Raw genomic sequence first — 23,605 nt, forward strand, 5'->3', positions numbered from 1 at the left:
AAGTTATAAACACGTTAAGGGAGGGGGTGGGGTCACGCGCGGACACGCCCGCTCGCTGGTTTTATTTTATTATTTTTTATTGCTTTTCGTTGTTGGTTTTGGTTTTTTGGGGGGTTTTTTTTGGTTTGTTTTTTTGTTGTTGTTTTTTTTACAATAAACAAGGAAAAGGCCGCTGGCTGCTGCTGCTGTTTTCCCCCCTCCCTATTTACCCGCCCTCGGGTGTGACGTCATTTCCGCGGGCGCGGTGACGTCACCGGCGCGCGCGGCGCGCGCCCCCTGGCGGGCGGCGGCGGAGGCGGCGCGGTACCGGCGGGAGGCGCCGCGCGCGCCGTTCCCGTGGTGCCCCGCGGGCCAAGATGGCGGACCGGCGGCGGCAGCGCGCCTCGCAGGACAGCGAGGACAGCGAGGGCTCGGCGGCCTCCGACAGCGCTGCCTCCGCGCCCGGCTCGCCCCGCTCCGCCCGCTCCCGCTCGGGCTCCGGATCCCGATCCCGCTCCCGCTCCCGGTCCGGCTCGCCCCGCCTGCCGCACCGCCCGCCGCGCGGCGCCGCCGGGGCCCTCGGTGCCGGGCCGCGGGGCCGCGGGGCCGAGAGCGCCGCTGGGGCCGGGGGGAAGAGCGCGGCCGAGTCGGAGTGTGTGAGTGAGGGGCTGAGGGGACAGCGGGCTCCGAGGGTGGCCGGGGGGAATCGGGGACACGGGGAGCTGCGGAGGGAGCGGCGGACGGGGCTTTTCTGGTGTCTGGGGAATCACGGGGGAGGTTGGGGGCCCTGGGGAAACGAGGGAGGCGCCTGAGGGATGTTCTGGTGTGGGGTTGGGACACTGAGACCCAGGGCGGGGAAGGGGCTGAGAGAAGGTTCTGATGTCTGAGGAGGGTCTTGGGGAGGAGTGGGGGGACTCTGGTGTCGGGGGGCGCGGGGAAGGTGCTGTGACTGATATTAGGACCTGTGGGGCATGGGGACATTGGGGACAAAGCGGAGAGTGAAGAGCTGAGGGAGCACAGTCTGGAGAATTGGGGGAATTGGGCTGAACCCCCGTACAGTGTGTGTGTGAGAGCCGGGGCAGCCTCGGGTGGGGTGGGCACTGCAGCCCCCCAGGAGCAGGCAGGGGGCTTTGCTCTGGCCCCCTGTGCCCCCTGGCTGGATCTCCCCAGTCTGAGATCCTGTCCCTGCTCCTGGGGTCCCTGCAGCGAGGGCAGGGGGGGGTTGGTGCTGCTGTCTCCCCCCCCTCTTGCAATTCACATCCAGCTGCAATTCCCTTCTGGTTTGAGCTCTAATAGTGGTTATTTCCAGCTCTTTCCTGTTTTGGGTTCCAGGGCTGGTTATTTCTAGCTCCCCCCCTGACTCTCCCTGTGTGGTTTTCTGTGGTGGCTTTGGGTTTATCTTGTCACCTTGGTCAGGTTGTTTGTGCTCTGGGGTTGTTTTTCCTGTACAGTTGGATTGATCTTTGTCTTTATGCTGGAATCAGGGAATGATTTGGTTTGAAAGAAACCTTGAAGCTTATCCAGTTCCACCTGTTACCATTGTCAGGGACACTTTCCACTATCCTAGTTTAATCCAAGCCCAACGTGGCCTTGAACACTTCCAAGGATGGAGCAGCCACAGCTTCTCTGAGCAGCAGTTTTACTGAGCACTTCTCCTGCTCTGAGCTGTTTGCTTCCTCCAGCCCCTTCCCTGAGCTGGATCCTGCTCAGCTTCTCCTTGTTATTCCTTATTCTTGCCCTTTCCTTGGCAAGGGAGAGATCCTGGTTCCCTTGTCACTCTGTTCCCTGGAGACCCCCAGCACTGACAGCTGTGCTTTGCTCTCAGTATTCCCCCACTGTAGCTGCTCTGGAAGGTTCTTAGAGAAGGGCTCTGGAAGTCTGGAATTTGTTTATTCTTCCTCACTGGAGCTGAACTTCCAAGGGTGGAAGCAATAGGGTCAGGGTCAGACCTTGCTGTCCCTGTGTCTGGGATCATGGGATGCTGAGTATTAGGAAAAAATGATACTAGAACAAAAGAGTAGCTGTTAGGAAAAGATATTAATATAGTAGATACTAAGAAAATATGTTTTGAGGGGAAATTTTTTTCATGGAAGTAATGGTCAGGCTCTGGCACAGGCTGCCCACAGAATGGTGGAATCTCCATCCCTGAAGTGTACAAAAAGTCTGGATGTGGCTTTTGGGGACATAATTCACTAGTGATGTGGGGCTGGTGCTGTTTGAAGGTTGGACTTGATCTCAAAGATGTTTTCCAATCTAAACAATTCCATTATTTTATGGCTTTATGAATCCATGTTCCTGGGGCCTGGCTGCTGCTCTCCCCTCCTCTAACACCCCTCTCTTTTCTCTCTGCAGGAAAGTGAGGATGGCATTGAAGGAGATGGTGAGTGATGGCTTTTGGGCAGGGTTGTTTGTGTGCAAAAAAAAAAAGTAAATCCCACACAAAACAGCTTTACCAACAATCCTGTGATTGTTGCCATGCCAAATATTCACTTGTAACATCAGGCAAACATGGGGCAGTGTCCCAAACTCTTCTCTGCTCCCTCCTGAGCTGGCTGTGCATTGCTCTGGGGTGGTGCTGGTATCCAAATTCCCTTTGGGAGGGAATGGCAGAGGAGCCATGCCCAGCCCTGCCCTGACCCACCTCCTTTCCCTCCCCACAGCTGTGCTCTCTGACTATGAAAGCGCCGAGGACTCGGAGGTAAGAGCAATCTCTGTCCTGCTGAGCCCCTGATTCTCATGGAATTCCAGAACAAACCCAGTTTGTGTCCTTGGATCTCTTCCACTGACCCCTCTGTCTCCTGAGGAAATGGCCTCCCCCAGTCCCAGCCCCTGGCACTGGGGCCATACTGGTGTACAGCCAGTATGTGCAAGGGAGAATCCTCCTGGCTCCTCACACTGGGAACTGGATTTGCCATGGCCAAGAAGGGCGTGGGAGGAGAGTGGGATGCTTGTTGGGTTTTAATTAGTTGGAATTAAAAAGCAAAGTGGTGGCTGGGAGTATCCCAGGCACTTCCCTCTGTTCTGAGGGAGCAGCCAGAGGGGGAGATGCACTTTGGGAGTTGGAGGGTGCTAAGGGAATCCCATCCCACCCATGCCTGGGGGCTGCAGGTTCCCCTGGATTTTTAGTTCAGAGCTCTAAAGTTTGAGATTTACAGGGAGTTTAGGGAAGTTCTGATCTCTAAGGATTATGGTAAAAGCTTTCTAAGGGAAATCCATCTCCGTTTTGGCAATCTTGAGGGAAACAGTGGCTAGAGAGCATCCAAACCACCAAGCAGAAGAAATCCAAGCTGTTTCTTTGGGAATTAATTTCATTTTGGGAATTAATCTATGCTATTAACAAGATAGGAGCACTGCAGGCTGCAGAGGTGATGAGGCAGCTCCCAGAGCTCTTACAGCCTGGAATCCCACGTGGAGCCTCCCAGGGGCAGCAGGGTTGTTGCATCACTGCTGTGCCAGGATGACTCTGTTCCTGTACCTAAAAATAATGCCCAGCCTGGGCTTCCCCAGCGTAAACACCGGGAGCAGGCAGTGTGCAAGGGCTGTGTTGAAAGAGGAAAATGGAGCAGGGTTTGGTTAATCACCCCCAGCTATTTTTAGTTCAGCTCCAGCCTCCAGAGGCTCCTGGGGGTGAAACCAGGTCATGCTCCTGAGCAGAGTGAGTCAGCTGAGGAACTCCAGGGAATTTGGAAATGTGGCCCTGGCTGGATCTGGGCCCTCAGTGTGGAAGGAAGGGCCTGAGATCACCAGTCTTCCCAGTCTGCAGGAGCCTTTTTGGAATGGTGGGATGCTGCATCTTTGTGGGGCAGCTGATCCCAGCTCCATTCCAGAAAGCTTATTGGTTCCTCCTTCTCTTGGGAGATGTTTGGTTTAACCTTTGCTTTTCCTGTAAAAATACAGGGATAGGAAGAATTTTAGAAGCTAATTGTCTGCTATGGAGGAGTCATGTCTAACAGCTGGAACAGGGATCTAACTCCAGAATTGAGGGAGTCGCTGGATCTGACTCCAGATTTGGGGAAATTCCTGGCAGATCTGTTTCTGATGAAGCACATTTGAGTCATTGGGTATCTCCCAGGTAGAGGAAGAGGATTACAGCGAGGAAGAAAGCTCCAAGGTGGAGCTGAAGCAGGACAGCAACGATTCCTGCGAGTCGGCGGCCAGAGGGGAGAAGGGGAATGAGAAGGTGGATCCCAAGGGAGCCGTGACTGGCGAGCGGCAGAGCGGGGACGGGCAGGTGGGTGTCCCACGGCTCCGGGCTGGGGGCTGGCAGCAGGACTGCTGCAGTGGTGAGAGCTCCCTGCTTCTGACAGGAGAGCACGGAGCCTGTGGAGAAGAAAGTTGGGAAGAAGGTTCCCAAGCACCTGGACGACGATGAGGATCGGAAGAACCCGGCGTACATCCCGCGCAAGGGGCTCTTTTTTGAGCATGACCTCAGAGGGCAGACACAGGAGGAGGAGGTCAGGTATGTGAGTGTTCCCCTGGGGCTCTGGGAGGGGCAGCTCAGCCTCCAGGCCAGCCTCTGGCAGCAGGGCTCCTTTGCTTCAGTGGGATGTACTGGGAGGGTCTGTGCTTCTGTTACTTGCTCTGTGTCCTGCCGGGACACTTCAGCTCTTTGAAAAAGAGACACAAAAAAAAACTACAAAAAAGCCTTGTGCCAGGCAGCAGTGATTCTTTGAGCTGCTTTTCTCAAATAACACCAGCAGCTGCTGGGCAGGAGGAGTGGAAGGAAGGAGGGATGCTGCCTCCTGTGCATTCCCTGCCCCAGGAATGCTCAGACTCTATGTGTGGAACTACTCAAAACTGCCACATCTTGGCCTTACAGCCCTTTGCTCCTCCCTGTGTCCTTTTTCCAGGCCAAAGGGTCGTCAGCGGAAGCTGTGGAAGGACGAGGGGCGCTGGGAGCACGACAAGTTCCGTGAGGATGAGCAGGCCCCCAAGACCAGGCAGGAGCTGATAGCTCTGTATGGCTACGACATCCGCTCAGCCCACAACCCCGACGACATCAAACCCCGGAGGATGCGCAAACCACGGTGAGCCCCAGAGTCACAGCAGGGAGAGGGGCCAGCTCTGCAGCTCCAGAGGGAAAGCTCTGTCACATGGGACCATGTTTCTGGGGTTTCCAGATGTGCATGCTGGGGAGGTGTTCCCTGACATAGCGATTCCTCCCACCCAGGAGTTTCTTTTTAGTGAATTGTTCTATTTTTCACCCTCAGGTTTGGCAGTCCCCCTCAGCGAGACCCTAACTGGTCCAACGAGAGGCCCCCCAAGCCCCCAAGGCACCAGGGTGCCAAGAGCCCCTCAGCTCCCCCACGTTCCTTCAACAGCCGCAGCTCTGCCAGCGCTGGCAGGATGCCCCCTGCCAGGAACTACCCAAGGATGGGGGGCTACAAGGAGACCCGTCCAGGCTACCGGGCTTCAGAGGCAGCTGTGCCACACCGGAACGGGGAGCAAGCCAAGCAGGAGAGCGGCTACCGCGGGAAGCGAGCGGAGCAGAGCCCGTCAAGGGACACGTCCCCTGAGCTGGAGGTGGCACATGTCCATGGCAGCCCTGGGAAGGAGGAGGGGGCTCTGGAAAACCAAGCCACGGCTGCCGACGCTGCGCAGCCGCCGCCGGACAGACCAGTGGAGAAGAAATCTTATTCCCGGGCAAGAAGGACCAGAGTCAAGGCTGGGGAGACAGGGAAGCTGGCAGAGGAAGCCCCTGCTTCTGAGGGGCTGGCTGCTGTGATTCCAAAACCCACAGCAGCTGAGACCTCCCCCCCACCAGCCAAGAGCAACTGGGAGTCACCGGTGGAATCCAGCGTGGATGGACTTGAGCAGGAGATGACCCAGATGAACCTGACAGAGCAGAACTGGAGCTCGGGGCAGTCCCAGTTCATCCCGCCTCGGGAGCTGAGGGGTAAGTGGGAGCAGCCTCCTGCTTTTCTGGCAGCCCAGTGCCTCCTGCTCTGTGCAGTTGGTTGGAGCTGTCTCTGCCCGAGTCCCATCCCAGGGTGGGTGCAGTGTGATGGTTCCTGCTGAGAAAGTGCAGTGTAGATACAACAGCAGAGAAAAAGGGAAATTAAACTTTTCAGTGTAGGTGAATGGAATTAGGGCTGGGAGGGATGGACGGGGAGATCCTTTCCCTGTGATGTGAGTCACAGCAAAAGTGACCCCTGCTTCAGGAGAGCATGAGATAAGAATCAATAATTGGGCTCTGTGCAGGAAAGAACTTTTCCCTGTTTATCAGCTCATTTCCTGTCACTGGGATTTGGTTGCCAGTAGCCAAGGCTTGGCTGAGATTGGCAAATCCCTTTGTGCCTGGGAGGAGGGAGGGACATGGGACAGAGTTACTCTGGTGCCAGCTGAGGACAGTTCAGTTGCTCATCTGCAGAGAGGTCATCCAGGTATAATTATCCCTTTGCAGAATTAGAGTCTGTTCTGGGAAGTGTTAGGATGCTTCCCGAGGGGAGTAAAACTGGAGCAAGGAGAAGGAAGCAACTTGCTGCTTTCATAAGCATCTGTGAGGTTGAGGTCATGGAACCAGAAGTCATTTATTACTGGTGGGACTATGAAGTCTGTGAGAACAGACCCCTGGAACAGGCTGGAAAAGTCACAGTGGGATGAGAGTTCAAAAGTGCTGAGATTGTCTGGTTTAGGAGTTTTTTTAATGTGTAAAAATGAAGCATCTTCCCAAATTTCCCACAGGGCAGCTCTTGGCTGCAGGTACACAGTCATGTTCTGCTGTGAGGATGATGACTCTGCTGTCCCTTTTTTGTCCCTAGCAGAGGAGGGAGGAGTTATTCTGGGAAGCATTTGGCTCTCATTAGTCCATTCTGTATCCCTCTGCCTGTATTTGCACTGTCAATGATCCATGAGCACTTCTAGTGTTTGTTTTATCCATTTTCACTCCCTTAGAATCACCCGTGGCACTGTGGTTTTAAACCATGGTTTAAAATTCACTATGCTGTGAATTCACATGAATTTTTTTATTTGAATCCAAAAGAGCCTGTGATAAAAGTATTTACACCCTGTAGAGGTTTTAAACTGCAGCTTCAGATCCCACATGGATCCTTGATCCACCTGGAAGAAATCTGTATGTCAGCAGACACTGAGCTCAGAGCAGGATGTAGGGATTTAGTTTTGAAGCAGGATTTAGGCATTGCCGAGCACCGTGGGTGATTGTGCAGTGACAAAACAGCCTCTAATTTGTCCCAAAATATTTAAAACCACCGAGGCAATGAAGTCCAAAGGTTCTGTGTCATGGGAGCCAGAGCTGAGCCACGGCCACACCCCCGGGGCGAGGCAGCTCCAGCCTGGGAACCAGCACAAACCACAGTAATAACCAGTCTGTTCCTTCCTCAGGTATTCCCAACCATATGCACGTGGGAACTGGGCCACCGCCGCAGTTTAACCGGATGGAGGAGATGGTAACGCGTGATCCCGGAGCGTGACTCCTTGTCTTGGGGTTGTGGCAATTAGAGGCTGCTGATGCCTCAGCATTTCCCTCGTGGGGGTGTTTAGGGCTGACCCAGGGGAGGTTTGAGGGGTCAGGGGTGTTGGGTGGGTGTCCCACAGCCTCCCTGACACCTGGAATCTTGCAGGCAGTGCCGGGGGGCCGTGTCAAGCGCTACTCATCACAGCGGCAGAGACCCCCCGTGCCAGAGCCCGCGCCCCCCATGCACATCAGCATTGTGGAAGGACACTACTACGACCCATGTGAGTGTTTCCTTCCTCATCCTGTGGCTCCACGTGTGCTCAGAGCTGAGCAACTGAAGCAGGGATCTCCCCACTCCTGTCAAGATTGGGATTTGTCTTCTCTTTTGTTTATTGTAGTGGCACTGTGTCCTCACATATAGTGTCTAAAAGGCAGCTGGGAGCCTGCCTGGTTGTGTTTAAACCCATGGAATGTTATCACCTCTCTTTGCTAGGGCTCTTAGGACACCCCAGTTCTTCCTGAGAACTGGAATTTAAACTGAACTTTAAATCAGGTCTTTGATGTTGGAGTATGGGGAGAACAGGACTGAGGATGGATTAGGAATTCCCTCCAGCATTTAAAGTGTTAGAGAAGAAATTCCCTGAGTCTTTTCCGGCTTTCTAAAGGGAGTAGGAGGGAGCATGTGGCATCTGTGAGCCTGGGAGCCTCTGTGTGCCATGGGAGCCCTTGGGGAGGGCTGGGCTGTGTGTCCCCAGCTGCAGGGGAATGAAATTCCATGGAGCTTTTTCCTCACAGCATGTCATGTGTTGTTGCAGTACAATTCCAGGGACCAATCTACACCCACGGTGAGAACCCAGCCCCGCTGCCGCCCCAAGGGATGATTGTGCAGCCAGAGATGCACCTCCCTCATCCAGGTGAGGAGCCAGTGGGACACCCCTGGACCTGGGGAACAGAGAACTCTGCTCTCCCACAACCTCTATCACAGGGGAGCATCCATTTTCCTTAATTTCTACAACATGGAAGAGGTCTGCTCCCTCCTGCAGTGAGGCTGAACCAGTATCAGTTTTAAGGAAACAAAAAATAAGTGTTTCTGGAGCTTCCAGCCAGTGCAGCATGGGGGGACTGAACCTCTGGCAGCTCCCAGCTGGATGTTTGCAGGTCCCTGTGGGGCCTCACCAGGCCAGGCCGCTCCCTTCCGTGGGCACTGGGCTGGTTCCTCACTCCCTGGCCCTGTAGCTCAGGAAAAAGCAGAACTGGGAGCTGTTGAACACGTTCTCTGCTTGCCCACACAAATTGTTTCCTGCAGTGGAATTGCAATCGGGCCGTTTCTGCTTCTGGTGAACCCAGAACTGGGGAGGGGGCTGTGCTCTGCTGCTCTGTGTCCCCCCCACTGTGGGGCTGCAGAGAAGCCTTGGAGCACAGCATGCTCCTTTCTGCTGCTACCCAGGGACAGTCTATCTTTTTGGGTGACATCTGCTTCCTGTCCCCTCCAGGTTTACACCCCCACCAGACGCCCCCTGCCATGGCAAACCCCGGCCTGTACCCCCCACCAGTGTCCATGCCCCCGGGCCAGCCCCCACCACAGCAGCTGCTCACTCCGACTTACTTCTCTGCCCCTGGAGTGATGAATTTTGGGAATCCTGGCTACCCCTACCCCCCTGGAGCTCTGCCCCCTCCACCCCCTCCTCATCTCTATTCCAACACGCAGGTAAGCCGGGTGTGCCGTGGCTCCTTTGCAGGCAGGAGCAGATGGGATGTTGTGGAGTGTGGGGTGTGTTCTGTGAGGTGTTCCTGGGAGAGGATGTGGAGCAGCTGGGCTGCTCCATGGGGAAAGGCTGCTGTCATCCCAGAAAGGATTGTTCTCATGGCTGCTGTGAGCGTGGTGGGCAGTGGGTGAAATCCTGTCCCTTGAGGTGTTCCCTTATGGAACAGTGAAACACAGCCCCTGCTGAGCCAAAGATACCTTGGGAGTGGCTTTGCAAGTCAGTTCTGTTTGAGATGGAGGCTGGGACCTGGCTGGTGTGAGCAGCACAGGGATGGATTTTCCTGTTCCATGGCCCAATTCCATATCTAAGGTCACTGCTGGGCAGCGAGGAGGCAAATTGGATTGAGTCCCTGAGGAGATCCTGTAGGGACATGGATCAGAGCAAACCAGATTCCTGTGAGGAGGCAGACTGGATTGGATCTCCCTGAGGATCTGATCCCTGTGAGGAGGCAGATAGATATAATCCCTGAGGAGGCAGATCAGATGAGATCCTTGAAAAGGCAGATGAGACCAGAGCAGACCAGATCCTGGTGCCGTGGCTGGAGCAAGGCTGACATGCTGTGCCTGGAGCAGGGCTGACACGCCGTGGAAGGCTGGAGAGCTGCATGTTCCTGAGCTCCCAACCATCCCTGCCCTTCCCACTGCTCTGGCTGGTCCTGGCAGCTGATCCTCACCCTGCTTTGAGGGCATTTCCCCCAGGATGTGCAGGGGAGCTGTGTCCAGGCTGAAAAGCTGCTGTTGGGAAGTTCAGGCATTCTATGAACTGCAGGGTGAGGGAATCCCAACTGCATAGCCTGTGTCCTGTCCCTGCAGGATGAGGGGATGATGATGAGGGGTGGGGACACACAAACTGATCTCTGGAGGGCACAGCCCCTCTTGGCTCTGGCTGAGGGGCAGCTGCCCAGCCCCAGTGGGTGCCAGGAGGGGCTTGCAGGGCCCCCCAGCCCGGAGCTCTGATCCTGCTGCTCCTGCAGGCACAGTCCCAGGTCTATGGGGGGGTCACCTACTACAACACTGTCCAGCAGCAGGTGCAGCCCAAGCCCTCCCCACCCCGCCGGACGTCCCAGCCTGTGACCATCAAGCCACCCCCTCCAGAGGTACCATCCCCTCTCCTTGGTCCTTGTGTGTGTGTGCTGTCACTGGTGTGTGTGTGTGTGTTTGAGGCTGCAGTTCCCCCTCCCATCCCAAAAAAGTAACATTGTTCTTTTGTAAAAGGGAAATCTTAAACTGTCTCATCTCTGACCTGTCCCAAACCTCAGCTTCTCGTTGCAGGTGGTAAGCAGGGCTCCAGTTAATTTGAGTTACTTAAATCTTTAAAACTAAAACCACGTAAAAAGTAAGTCTGAAGTTGACTCTTTTTTATTTTATTTGCTCAGGGTAGAAAACAGGATGATTTTGAGAGGGAAAAATCCAGCCCTAGCTGGAGGAGCTAGGAGGCAGGGAGTTCTCTGGAAGGATAAACATTGAGAACTCAGCAGATAATTCAGGCAGTAGAGTTAAAGGTTTTTTAGGATATGAGTGCTTCCCTGTGCTGGGAACAATCTCTTTGCTCCAGTGCTGTGAGCTGTGCATGTGTGAGCGTGCTGGAATGCCATGTGTGTTTTTGGTTTCCCTTTCCATACCTTCTTCACATATGGGAGCCAAGCAAGCCCAGACCCGGGCAGGCATGTACCGGTGGGTTCCTGTAGATGGGGAGGGCTGAGAAGCAAATTTTCTGATGGAGGGGCCCTGAAAAAGCCTCATGATGGAAAAATGTAGAACCCTCCCATGAGGAGAGGTTGGCAGAGGGGGCTTGTGCCCAGAGAGGTGGGTTGGGGGGTTGCTGGCAAGACCCAGCTATAACACTTCCCCCTATGCAGGGATTTGTTGGGGGCCTCTAAACCGTTGCTGTTCTTCCCTCTTCCCCCCTGCCAGGACAGCAAAGGTGAAAAATCAAAGGAGAGGAGCAACACGTAGGGGACACGGCCACAAGAATCCCAGCACCAGACTCGGCCCCTCGGCGAGGAGGAAGCTGCTCCTTGGAATGGCTCCTTCCCTTCCCTGCGTGGAGGTGAGGCAGCAGGATGAGACACCTGCACTGTGCTCAGGGCCAGGCACTTCCCCCGTGGCCCGAGCGGTGCCTTCCCAAAATCCATCTCCCTGCTGCCCACCCCCCTTCTCCCCCGAGCTGGGGCCGCCAAAGAACCAACCCCTGAGTCGGTCCTTGGCCACACTTCTCCCAACTTCTCCCCGTTACTAAACGTTCCCCGCTCCCTCCTGGGGTGTCAAACTCCGCTGGCTTGATCGTGGTCTCTCTTTTTATTTAAGGAATGAAGCAGCTCCTTCAGTAAAGCTGATTTGTTTCTTTTGGGTATTTCGTTTTTTATTTGTTTGGGTAAGCAGCTGTGAGATTCCCCCCACCCCAGTTCATTCTTCTGTTCAATTCTCTTTTCAATTAGCAAGTTGATTTCTGCTACCAATAGAGCTGTGCACTGCCTGGGCAGGATCCACTTAACTTAGGAGCTCTTTCTGACTATTTTCCCAGCAAACTGTTGGTAACTGGTGTGTGTGAGCCCTCAGGTGGGAATCCACAGGGTGACCCCCATCCCTGCACCACCCCAGCAGCACAGGGGACATTTCCACCCTCCCTCTGCCAAGTCCACAGAGAGAGGGGGAGGTTTGTGGGCACCCAGCACCCCGACGCTGCCCGAGCAGCCCAGCCAGCACCCAAACCAGCTCAGCAGGGCCAGGTTTGCTCCCAGCACTTGGGTGTTGCTGCTGAGGCTGTGGAGGGTGTTGGAACCCGCCCCAACGCACCAGGCTGAGTTCTGGCCCCACAAGGAAACACCTCAGCCCTGCGCCAGCTCCTGCCTCATTTCCCCATGGCAGCCTTGTGTCCCTTTTGGGATTCCCAAGCCCATGGGGTGACTGTCACCCCAGCTGTGCCACACTGATCCTGGCTGGCTCACCTGTGCCGCAGTGCCGCCGCTCTGCTCTGCATCCCTCCAGCCCCTCCGCCTTGGCCACGTCCTCACAGCCGTTTGCAAATTGCATTAGGAAACTTGGCAGGGCTGGCTGCTCATTCCTGCCCGTTCCTGCAGATTCCTGCTGCTCTCCTGAGCACGTGCTGGGGCTGTGGGGACGCGCCAGCTGCCGGCGCAGGCACTGGGCGAGGGGGACGTCACCGAGCAAGGGGTGGCTCGGCCACCCTGTCCCCATCTGTGGCCAGGATGGGGGACCAGCACCCACCTGCTCAATCTCTTCATCCCTCATCCATGCCTGGCTCTCCAGCAGAAATTCGTTCTTTGGTGTTTTTGTGAGTCCATGACCTTTTGTGTCTTGTTTCAGCCACCAAAGCCACATTCCCAAAGCAGAATCCCCTCATGTTTTAGATGTCACCGTGTCATTGATGCATTGGTCACACAATTGAAATCCTGGGCCTTACACCCCCATGCTGGGGTTTTGGTATTTTTTTTATTCCTATTCTGTGGGATGCACACCCCTAACAATGTTGTAGGAAGCAGACAGCTCTTGTGTGTCCTTCCTGGGACAGAGACCCATAGGGACAGTGTCCATCTGAGCTTCCCTGGCAGGACCAGTGCCACCTCTGCTGTCTCCCAGAAATTGCTCTATCCACAAAAACTGTTCCCCCTTTCTCAGGAGCCACTCTGCTCTTCTAGACACAGCTCTGCCCTTCTCAGGAGGCTCACAGTGGGACTGAAATTGCAGCTCTGCTGTGCCTGGCGCCAGCCACCCTCCCCCTCACATCCCTGGAAGCAGCTGCCACCATCCCCAGCCCAGCTCTGTCCTGGTAGTGGGGCTGGAGGGAGCCCCCTTGTCTCTCTGGGGGCTGATGTGAGTCCTCTCCTCTCCCCCAGCCTCACTGGGAAGGACCAACTGTTGCGTTGGTGATGCAGGAGCTGCCACCCACCCATTTGTGCTGTGCTGCTTCCACCTCGGCAGCTGCAGCCTCCTCCCAGCCCCCCACCCACCTGCCCACCCCAAACAGACATGAGGGGCTGTACCCCACTCCTGTTACACCCTGATCCTGTGGATGGAGCATCACAGTGCAGCCAGGCTGGGCAGGGGAAGGATGCTGGGGAGCCTTGCCAATGCCATAGTGGAAGTGTGGCTTTGAGGGGCAGGGGGGACTCCTCCCTTTGCATCCCACCCCCTTTTCCTCACTTCCCTTCAGGTCTCCCCAATTCCTGCCTTCACTTCTGGCAGTAGACTGGGAGTCCCAGAGCAGTTCCAAGAGCTGCAGCAGCAGGAGGCATCACCTTCCTGCCCACATTGCTGTGCTACTCCATCCCTTCCCAGTGCCACTGCCTCAGTTTCCCTCCCTGGCAGCAGGATCAGGTCTGAGCATGGTCCAAGATTTGGCTCAGCCCTTCTCAGGGAGCTGCAGTTCTCCCCCAAAATGCCTGACTCCTTCTCCCAGCACTGCAGCTGGGAAGTGGGTTAAGGAGCTGGCTTGGGGAGGGATTTTTCCCGGGGTGTAATTTTTCCCTCCTACACATGGTCTGTTTTGAGCAGTGCCTGGAGGCTTCGCACCCCCGGCTCACTGCTGGGGCGGGGAATGTGCTGGCTGCCAACCCAGGGAAGCGCCCGCTCCAGATCCCAGCTCGTTAGGAGAAATAACAGCAGATTAATTAAGCCAATAGTTCACTCTGCGCCAGCAATGCCCCCATCCCTGCCGACATGGGGAGAGGGGATGGGACTGGCCAAATCTGGGGCACTTTTTCCAGGGGGAGCATTGCCTGTAGCATGCCACAGTGCTCCAGGTCCCTCCTGCTCGTGTGGCCCAGAGCATCCCTATTGCCACCAGCAAGTGGGGTCTCAGGGGGTCTCTCTGTGCCTCAGTTTCCTCTCCTGCTGTCAGGACAATCCCCTCCCTGCATGGCTGAACCTGGCCAGCAGCACCACTTGCAACCCTTGTCTGGATGCTGTGGGGAAAGGGGATGTAGGAGCTCAGCAGAGTGGGATTTTTTGGGGGTGTTAAATGGAGTGGGGGGATCTGGATGCTGGAGGCTGGAGTAACAGAGGAGGGACGTGCTGGGCCATGCTGTGCTGTGCCATCCTGACAGGACCTCTTGCAGCTGGGGATGGGGATGGGGATGGGGATGGGGATGGGGATGGGGATGGGGATGGGGATGGGGATGGGGTTGAGGATGGGGATGGGGATGGGGATGGGGGGATGGGGATGGGAATGGGAATGGGGATGGGGATGGGAATGGGGATGGGGATGGAGATGGGGATGGGGATGGGGGGATGGGGATGGGAATGGGAATGGGAATGGGAATGGGGATGGGAATGGGAATGGGAATGGGAATGGGGATGGGGATGGGGATGGGGAAGGGAATGGGGATGGGGATGTGGGGACGTGTTTTGCCGCTCTCTGGCAGCCGCATGGATGGAGTTGCCAGGCAACTGCCGGGTGGAGGCGAAGCGGGAACAAAGCGGGAGCTGCCGGGACCCTCGTTCCTCCATCTCTGCCAAACCCCCTGAGCAGCGGGGCCCAGCAAAGGCCATGGGGCCACTGCTGTGTCCCCCAGCCGCTGCCACCATCCCACCTCGGAGCTTCCACAGGGCCCTCCCTGGTATCCCTGGTGGTTTTTCAGGGGGATGGACCCGGGAGAAGTGGACTGGCACACACTGGCCTGTCCAGAGGGTGCAAGGTGGGGCTGGGGGCAGTGGGCATGGGCAGGATTGGGTGCTCAGCACCCCGCGGGAGTGGGGCAGGAGGATCAGCCCCAGGCAAGCGCCACATCTCGCCCTGCCCTGCCCCAGAACCTGCCCCGGCACCTGCCCCGGCATGCCGGGGCCCGTTCCAGCCTGGCAGGCTGCGGAAGTGGGGGGGTCTGGCAGCCACCCACCCTGCCCACCCTGCCCGCGGGGGGAACCCAGCCCCAGGGCTGCCAGGGTGGGGGGTCTCGCACCCACACCCGGCCCTTTCCCACGCTGCGCCGGGTGCACAGAGCTGGGCTGTGGGTCACCCCACAGCTGGGGATGTGCCCCCATGCAGGGGACACTTGTGAGGGGCAGCATTCTGGGGGTGGCAGTGCCATGTGCCCCTTGCGCTGGCGTGGGGAAACTGTGGGTGTGCGGGGGGGAACCGGGCACGGGGGTGTGCCGGGGGTGTGCCGGGGTTGTGAGGCAGCACGTGGCTGTGGGGCTGTGCCCCCTGGTCGCGGTGTGTGACAGCGAGGGGTGACAGGCTCTGGGCTGTGCCCCCCCAGGCTGTACGGGTGTGGAAGGGGGGCGGTGCGTGGTACCTCGGGGATGCGACAGGAGAATGCGGGGAGATGGATGCGGGGGTGTGTAATGCATCACCTGTGAGGGGAAGCGGGGGGTGACCGTGTCCTGGTGCCAGCCGGTGTCACCGCAGCGCCGGGGCGGGTTCGGTACCGAGTGCGGCGGTGCGGGGAGGGGGCGGGCAGGTGCCGTTGGCGGGCCCGGGGGCGGCGGCGGTGCGGGGAAAGGGGCGGGCAGGTGCCGGGGGTCGGCGGCGGCGGGGCCCGTAACGGGGCGGGGCGGCGCTGGCGGCGGGGCCGGTGTGGGGCGGGCGCAACGCGCAGCCGGTGCGGGGCGGGCGGGGAGCGGCGCCGCGGCCCGAGCCTGAGCGGAGCCGAACGGAGCCGCCGCCGCCGCCGATGGGCCCCTGAGCCGCCGCCGCCGCCGCGCCCGGGCGGCCATGAAGCCGCTGGAGAAGTTGCTGAAGAAGCCGGGCTCGCACCTGCCCGTCCGCCCCGCCGCCCCCCCGGGACAGGTACCGGGGCCGGGGTCGGTGCCGGCGCCGCGGCGGCAGAGCCTGTCTCGCCCGCCCTCCTCCCCCGAGGAGCCGGCGGGGCCCGCGGGGCCGGTACCGGGGGGCGAGGGCCGCTGGCTGGAGCTACGACCGCCCGAGGCTCCGCTCCGCTCCCCTGAGGACCCGTCACCGGGCTGCGAGCGCGATCGTGACCGGGACCGTGACCGGGAACCGCCGAGCCCGGAGCCGCCGCCCGCCGCCCGGTGCTGCTGCGGCTGCGGCTGCGCCCCCGCCGCGCCCGCGCCCCCCGAGCGGCTCCTGGCCGCCCTCCTGGACCGGCTGCCGGCGCCTGCCCACGGGAGGGGCTGCGGGGCAGGTACGGGGCTGCGGGACCGCCGGGACGGGCTGCGGGGCTGCGCGGGGCGGGGAGCGCGTGGATCGCGGGCGATGCGGCGGAGCGGAGAGAGACCGGGGGCGGCCGCTGCTTGCGAGAGGGATGCGCTGGTGGATGCTGGGGTGGGAGACAGGGGGCTGGGGGACCCCTGTGCCCGGTGAGGCGGGTGGCCCTGCACAGGGCACAGCGGTGCCCGGTTGGGGTGACAAGGTCAAGGCTGGGTCCCCGCCGGGACAGGGCACCAGTGGCAGCGCGGTGGGCAGGGGTTCCGCGGGTTCAGCACTGCAGAGGTGTTGGCAAGGGAATATGGGCTCAATAACAGCGCCAGCTCGGTAGGGACCGGGGGTGGCCGGGCACCGGCAGTCACTGCAGCATCCACCTCCCGGTTGAATGGTCCCTAACATCCTCTTGGTGCTAAAATTAGCCCCACGGGAGCTGCAGTGGAGGAGGGGGGGCGGTTGGACGCCCCTTTCCTCTGGCACTGTGCTCCTGGTGCTGTCCCACCATTGCTCCCTGTGCTCGGGTCTTGGGATGGTTTTGGTGCCAGAGCTGGATGGGAGCCAGACTGGGTGCAGGTGGGTGGGAGCCTTTTCCACACCACAGGGATCCCCTGTCCCGGCCAATCCCACTCGGCTGCAGGGACCAGAGGCCGTCGGGGACCCCAAACCACTGCCAGCCCCCTGCTCCAGTGATGCCAGGGCTGGGATTGGGTGCAACCACCGACAAGAGGAGCCCTCGGGTAGGGGCGAGCTGGGACTGGCAGCGCCAGGTCCTGCCTGCACAAACAAGCTGCCAGGCCTGGTGGTGCCTGGGCTGGCAGGGAGCAGGGGGGCAGGAGCCAGCATGGGGGTCCCGACACAAGGAAACGTCCCTGTTACTCTGGGGTAGAGCATGACTGCTGCAGTGGGATGGGGAAACTGAGGCAGGGCTGGAAGGGGCTGCAGCCTGAAGGGATGGGGGGAGTGTTCAACTCCTGCCCCACAGGCAGAACCTCGGAGGGGGCTGCACTCGGCGCAGGGGGCTGGGACAGCTGGGAGCTGTGTACGTACCGTGCTGCTGGTGCCCTGCCTGTCCCTGTGCCCAGACTGCTGTGCCCTGCTTTCGGCAGCAGCTGATGCCCCGTGGGTGCTGTGCCCGGCGCGGGGGTGCCAGGGGACCCTCTGCCCTGGCTTGGCACTGATCCGTGACCGGGTTAACGGTCTGGGGGGCGCCTGGGGTGTGACTGGGTGGATGCTGTGCTCTGTGGGTCAGGTCCTTGGGTCTTGGAAGGGCTCTGGGGTCCCACCACTGTCTCCCTGGGACATGTGGGCACAGCCCTTGGGCACCCTCGAGGGTTGTGCTGGTGCCAGACGTGGGAGCGGTGCCTTGTCCAAAGGTCGTGGTGGTGACTGATGCCAGCTCTGACGGGCACAGACGCCGGTACCGGGCCCTTGGCTCACCTGGCCTTGCCAAAACACCTTCTCAGTGTGGTGCCACCCATGCTGCCCCAGAGAGCCCGGCTGTGGCACCCGCCCTGCGTGCCTCAAGCTGCCTGCCTCAGTTTCCCTTGGCCGTGTCCTGCTGTGCTCTCACGGGGCTCCCGGGTGTGCCGGGGCGTCGCGGCCCCGGTCCCGCCCTGCCGGCGCCTCTGCCCCCACACCGGCTCGGCCGGGCCCGGCTGCCCCGGGGCTGGGAGCGGGCCCTGAGTCAGCGCCGGCGCGGGGGGGTTCGCGTGGGGCTCGGCCTCTCCCGGTGTCACCCTGGGAATTACCATCGCTGCCCTCACCCATCCGCCCCGCCGGGCATGGGAGCCCCGGGGGGGCTCGGTGGGGGTCGGATGCCCACACCTGTTCCCCTGTCCCCCCCTCAGAATCGCTGCTGGATGATATCGTGCTCACCCACTCGCTGTTCCTGCCCACCGAGCGCTTCCTGCAGCAGCTGCACCAGCAATATCCTGGGGGGCCCCGGGGGGCCACGAGGGTGGGCGAGGAGGGGTCGGAGGTTGGGCATGAGGAGGGCACTGGGGTTCAGTGAGGGTGGAAACAAGGATTCCCACTGTGAAGGGACAGAAGAGTGGGTGCAATGGGGAGATGCCCATTGAGAGCACAGGGAGGGCATGAGGAGGGCACGAGGGTGAAATGAGGGGTGGTCTGAGGCTGGGCATGATGAGGGAATTGGGGTTCAGTTAGGGTGGGCATAAGGGAGCCATGAAGGGGGCATGGTGGTGGCACAAGAGTTGGCATGAGGGTGCAACCAGGAGAGCACCAGCATGGGCACCAGGTTGCTGTGAATTGCACAAGGGGGACAAAAGGGTGGGCATGGGACTGCAAGGAGAAGGGGGACATGGGGAGGGCGGCGAGGTGCTATGGGGGGCTCACAGGAGCAGCAAGGAGGGAACTGGAGTGCTGAGAGGGTGGGCTACAGGTTTGGGTGCAAGGTGGGCAGTGTGGTGCTACCAGGGAGGGCACAACGACCCTCACTGAGGTACAGCGGGTGCTGGGGGGTGGCCGAGGGTCCCTCCTTGCCGTGGCATCTCCTTGACAATGCCACCTTCGTGCTGGCGGCGGGCAGCCCCCCGGCGCGCTGGGAGGAGGGGTCGGGGCTGCGGCGCAAGCGGGCGGTGCTGGCCGTGCTGCTGCACTTCCTCGAGACCTACAAGGGGCTGCTGCAGGAGGAGGAGAGCGCCGGGAAGGTCATCAAGGTGGGTGTCCCCGTGTCCCCCCCCCCCCCTCAGTGTCCTGCAGTCCCGGTCCTGACCCCTCTTGCCCCGCAGGAGCTTTACCTGCTCATCATGAAGGACACGTCCCTCTACCACGAGCTGGAGGATGAGATCATCAAGCTGCACCAGCTTGTGGAGACTGTGGAGCTCAAGTGAGAAGAGGATCGGGGGGCCTAGGGGTGCCTGGTGGTCAGGGGTCACCACCGGGGAGGGGTTCCCAGACAGTCCTATGGAGTCTGGGGTCCCTGTGGACAAGGGATCCCCAGGTAGGACAGGGGGTCCTGAGGTTCCCTCTGGGTCAGGAGGTCCCTGGGGGTCCCCAAGAAGGACAAGGAGTTTTGGCAGTGCCCAGGTGCTGGAGGGGTCAGTAACAGCCCACCCTGGTGCCCTCCTGGTTACACCTTCACATCCAACTTTGTGCCCCCTTCGTGCCCTCACCGTGCTCAGCCTTGGACCCCTCCCCACTGCACCCTCGTGCCCACCCTCCTCTTGTGCCCACCCTCCCCTGGGTGGGGCTGCCAGGGCACCCCGCGGGTCTCGGGATGCGCCCCGGGGGTCCGGGGCCCTGCCTGAGCCCTGTCCTGTGCCCCCAGGGTGGCCGACGAGACCCCTCCCCCGAACAAGCAGGTGAAGCCGCTGTTCCGGCATTTCCGACGCATCGACTCCTGCCTGCAGACCCGGGTGGCATTTCGGGGTTCTGACGAGAGTGAGTGACTGTGGGGAGAGCTGAGGGGGGCTGGGGTCCCCTCCGTGACCCACGAGCCGCTGTACGGAGCCGTGCCCTCTCCGGGTCTGCTCCGTGCCTCAGTTTCCCCGGTGGGCAGTGCCCGGGGTGGTGTGGGGGTGCCCGGCGCTGACTCCCCGCCCTCTCCCCAGTTTTCTGCCGCGTGTACATGCCCGACCACTCGTACGTCACCATCCGCAGCCGCCTCTCGGCCTCGGTGCAGGACATCCTGGCCTCGGTCACCGAGAAGCTGCAGTACTCGGAGGAGCAGAGCAGCCGGGGGGACGCGCTCATCCTGGTCACCATGGCCTCGTCCGGAGGTGCCCGTGGGACCGAGCGGGGCTGCGGGCAGGGCTGGGGGTCCGGCAGGTGCTGACCCCCGCCCTGTGCCCCTCGGCAGAGAAAGCGGTGCTGCAGCCCAGCGAGGAGTGCGTGTTCACCACCCTGGGCATCAACAGCCACCTCTTCGCCTGCACCAGGGACACCTTCGACTCGCTGGTGAGCGCCGTGGGGCAGGGACCCCCCCATCAGCTGCCCTGGCACCGCCATCACCCCTGGCACAGAACGGGGGGGACCCTCTCGGCGCCCCCTGAGTGTCCCCGCTGTCCCCTCGCAGGTGCCGCTGCCCGAGGAGATCCAGGTGGTCCCGGGTGACACCGAGATCCACCGAGCCGAGCCCGAAGATGTCGCCAACCACCTCACCGCCTTCCACTGGGAGCTCTTCCGCTGCATCCACGAGGTTTGGGGGGCTCGGGGGGCTCGGTGGGGGTCGGTGCACTGTGGAGGAAGGGCGGCTCTGATGGAATGTGTGCATCCCCCGCAGCTGGAATTCGTGGATTACGTGTTCCACGGGGAGCGGGGCCGGCGGGAGACGGCGAACCTGGAGCTGCTGCTGCAGCGCTGCAGCGAGGTGCAGCACTGGGTGGGCACGGAGCTGCTGCTCTGCGAGGGGCTGGGCAAGCGCGCCCACCTCCTCAAGAAGCTCATCAAGATCGCTGCCATGTGAGTGGGGGGGACACAGGGGAGGGGCTGCAGGGGGGTCCCTGCGTGCCCAGCCCGCCCCTCACGCTGTCCCCCACCAGCTGTAAGCAGAACCAGGACATGCTCTCCTTCTACGCCATCGTCATCGGCCTCAACAACGCCGCCGTCAGCCGCCTGCGCCTCACCTGGGAGGTGAGAGCGGGGCTGCCCCGGCCCCCGCGCTGCTCCCACATCCTCCTGTGCCCTTCTGAACGCCCCCCAAAACTCCCTGACCCTTTCCTGGGTGATCCCAGACCGCTCCTGGGTGCTGCCTGTTCCCTCTGGGTGTTCCCATCCCACCCTCCAGTGCTCTCAGGACTCTCTGGATGCTCCCGGACCAGCCCTGGGTGCTCCCTGGATCCTTAGGGTGTCCATGCCCCCACCTGTGTCCTTCTAGACCCCTCCTGGGTTATTTCAGACCTCCCCTGTGTGTTCTTGGAACGCCCCAGGAACTCCCTTCCCCCTCAGTACTCCCAGAATTTCTCTGGGTGCTCCTAAACTGCCCCTGGGTGCTCCCACCCTGCCCTCCAGTGCTCCCAGGACTCTCTGGATGCTCCTGGACCACCCCTGGGTTCTCCCTGACACCACCCAGGTGCTCCCAGGACCCCTGGGATGCTCGTGCCCACACCTGGCTGCTCCAGACCCCACTTTGAGTGCTCTTGGAGCCCTCTAGAAGCTCTCCACCCCACCTCAATGCTTCCAGGACTCCTCTGGGTGCTCTCAAACCACCCCTGGATGCTTCCAAACCTTCCTGAACCTTTCTGGACACCCTCAGATGCTCCCTGACCCTTTACTGGGTTGTCCCAGAGCCTCCTGCCCTCTCCTTTGGTGCTCCCTGGCTCTGCTGGTTGATACCTTACCCTCTCCCCTTTTTTATCTTCCAGAAGCTCCCAGGGAAATTCAAGAATCTGTTTCGAAAGTTTGAGAACCTGACGGTAGGTGAGAGGTGTGGGGGCTGCTGTGGGTGTTGAGGGGTCCCCAGGCCTTTCCTGGGGGTGTTTGAGGGTCCCCAGGCCTCCCCTGGGGGTCTTTGGGCTGCTGTGACCAGGGGACATCCCTGAGGTGTCCCAGGGTGTCCTGGGGTGTCTTTACTCCTCTCTCCCATGGCCACCAGCATGGGGAAGGGGATCCAGGGCCCCCCTGGGGAGCCCCCCAAAGCCTGACCCCCCTGAATCCCCCTCAGGACCCCTGCAGGAACCACAAGACCTACCGGGAAGTGCTGGCCAAGATGAAGCCCCCCCTCATCCCCTTTGTGCCACTCATCCTCAAAGGTGAGGGGGGTCTCAGGGGCTTTCCCTCCGTGGGTTGGGGTCCCCATGGGACCCCCTCATTACCCCCTCTCTCCCCCAGATCTGACCTTCCTGCATGAAGGCAGCAAGACCCTCCTGGATGGGCTGGTCAACGTGGAGAAACTGGTGGGTTCTTGGGGAAAATGGGGCAGAGGGACCCCCAGGATGAGGCCAGGGGAGAGGGGACTCCCCTGAGGGGCTGGAGGACCCCCCTGCCCTGAGGGTTTGGGGCTCCCCTGTCTGGGGGCGTGGGAGGGTTCAAGGTTTCCTGGGTGCAGAGAGGATCCAGGGGTGTTCCTGAGGGTGGGGGGTGTGCAGGAGGCTCCTGGGGGGGGTCAGTGGTCCCTGGGGGGAGTGGGGGGGTCTCGGGCTGACTCTGGGGTCTCTCTGTGCCCCAGCACTGCATCGCTGAGAAAGTGAGAACTGTGAGGAAGTACCGGAGCCGCCCCCTCTGTGAGTGGGGGAGGGGGCACTGCTGGGACTGGGGGGGCACTGCTGGGATTGGGGGGGCACTGCTGGGACTGGGGGGGAACTGCTGGGACTGGGGGGAACTGCTGGGATTGGGGGGCACTGCTGGGGCCGGGGGGGGCACTGCTGGGATTGGGGGGCACTGCTGGGATTGGGGGGCACTGCTGGGGCCGGGCACTGCTGGGATTGGGGGGGCACTGCTGGGATTGGGGGGCACTGCTGGGATTGGGGGGCACTGCTGGGGCAGAGGAGGCACCGCTGGGATTGGGGGGGGCACTGCTGGGATTGGGGGGGCACTGCTGGGGCAGGGGGGGCACTGCTGGGATTGGGGGGGCACTGCTGGGATTGGGGGGGGCACTGCTGGGATTGGGGGGGCACTGCTGGGGCAGGGGGGGCACTGCTGGGGCAGGGGGGGGCACTGCTGGGGAGGCCCACATGGCCCTGAACCTGTGGTGCTGGCCCTGAGGGATGGGGATGTGGCCAGAGCATCCTCACACCTCTTTGTCTATGTCCCTGCATCCTCATCCATCATCCCTTCATTCTGCATCCCTGCATGCCTGAACCCCCATCCCTTCATCCCTGTCCCCACATCCCCATTCCCACACTCCCATCTTCTACCTTTCCATGCCCATCCCTTCCTCCCCTCCACCCCCATCCTCTCCCTTCCCACTCTGCATTTCCCCGTCCCCATTTCCCCATCCCTGTTCCCAGGCCTGGAGCTGGAGGCGTCCCCAGCCCAGCTGCAGACCAAGGCTTACGTGCGGCAGCTGCGTGTCATCGACAACCAGAACCTGCTCTTCGAGCTCTCCTACAAGCTGGAGCCCGGCAGCCAGTGAGGGGGGGCTCACCCCGGGACCCCCAAACCCCGGGACCCCCCCGGGGGGCCCGGAGCCCCCCAGCACTGACGCACTTTGCCCAGCCCCGGCCCTTGGGTGCTGCCCCCACCCTTGGGGGGGGGGTGTGGGTTTGGGCACCCCCCTGGCGCATCCCTCTCTGCCCCCCTCTCCCTTGGCTGGGGCACAGGGGCCCCCCCGTCCCCTCTATTTTTGTATATGTGGCCTGTCCCCTCCCCCCCAGACGTGTATATTTTGTACTGCCGCTGTCCGGAATTGTACATTTATTTTTTA

The 23,605-nt window shown here is 60.6% G+C and overlaps 2 protein-coding genes across 4 annotated transcripts; both read left to right on the forward strand.

The window, feature by feature from the left end:
- Window positions 1–282: 282 nt before the first annotated feature.
- CASC3 (CASC3 exon junction complex subunit) lies at window positions 283–11,511 on the forward strand. 3 transcript variants are annotated; one of them, XM_079327940.1, is made up of 14 exons: window positions 283–635; window positions 2,332–2,359; window positions 2,640–2,677; window positions 4,052–4,210; window positions 4,287–4,438; window positions 4,830–5,006; window positions 5,190–5,875; window positions 7,321–7,385; window positions 7,560–7,674; window positions 8,209–8,307; window positions 8,887–9,101; window positions 10,133–10,255; window positions 10,431–10,494; window positions 11,073–11,511. In XM_079327940.1, exons 1-13 carry the CDS (start codon window positions 357–359, stop codon window positions 10,473–10,475), a joined length of 2,181 nt encoding a protein of 726 aa, XP_079184066.1. In that variant the 5' UTR covers window positions 283–356; the 3' UTR covers window positions 10,476–10,494; window positions 11,073–11,511. The 3 variants fall into 3 exon arrangements, with proteins under 3 accessions (XP_079184066.1, XP_079184067.1, XP_079184068.1); XM_079327942.1 differs by having other exon boundaries at window positions 284–635; window positions 10,418–10,494; XM_079327941.1 differs by lacking the exon at window positions 10,431–10,494.
- A 4,221-nt stretch (window positions 11,512–15,732) lies between these two features.
- On the forward strand, window positions 15,733–23,443 carry RAPGEFL1 (Rap guanine nucleotide exchange factor like 1). The gene is made up of 15 exons (XM_079327868.1): window positions 15,733–16,261; window positions 18,129–18,207; window positions 18,809–18,959; window positions 19,032–19,129; window positions 19,571–19,683; window positions 19,854–20,021; window positions 20,102–20,199; window positions 20,318–20,440; window positions 20,525–20,703; window positions 20,784–20,874; window positions 21,606–21,656; window positions 21,905–21,992; window positions 22,072–22,136; window positions 22,409–22,463; window positions 23,190–23,443. Exons 1-15 carry the CDS (start codon window positions 15,832–15,834, stop codon window positions 23,312–23,314), a joined length of 1,914 nt encoding a protein of 637 aa, XP_079183994.1. The 5' UTR covers window positions 15,733–15,831; the 3' UTR covers window positions 23,315–23,443.
- Window positions 23,444–23,605: the final 162 nt, after the last annotated feature.

The sequence above is a fragment of the Erithacus rubecula genome, assembly GCF_903797595.1.
Source record: "Erithacus rubecula genome assembly, chromosome: 27".
NCBI lineage: Eukaryota > Metazoa > Chordata > Aves > Passeriformes > Muscicapidae > Erithacus > Erithacus rubecula.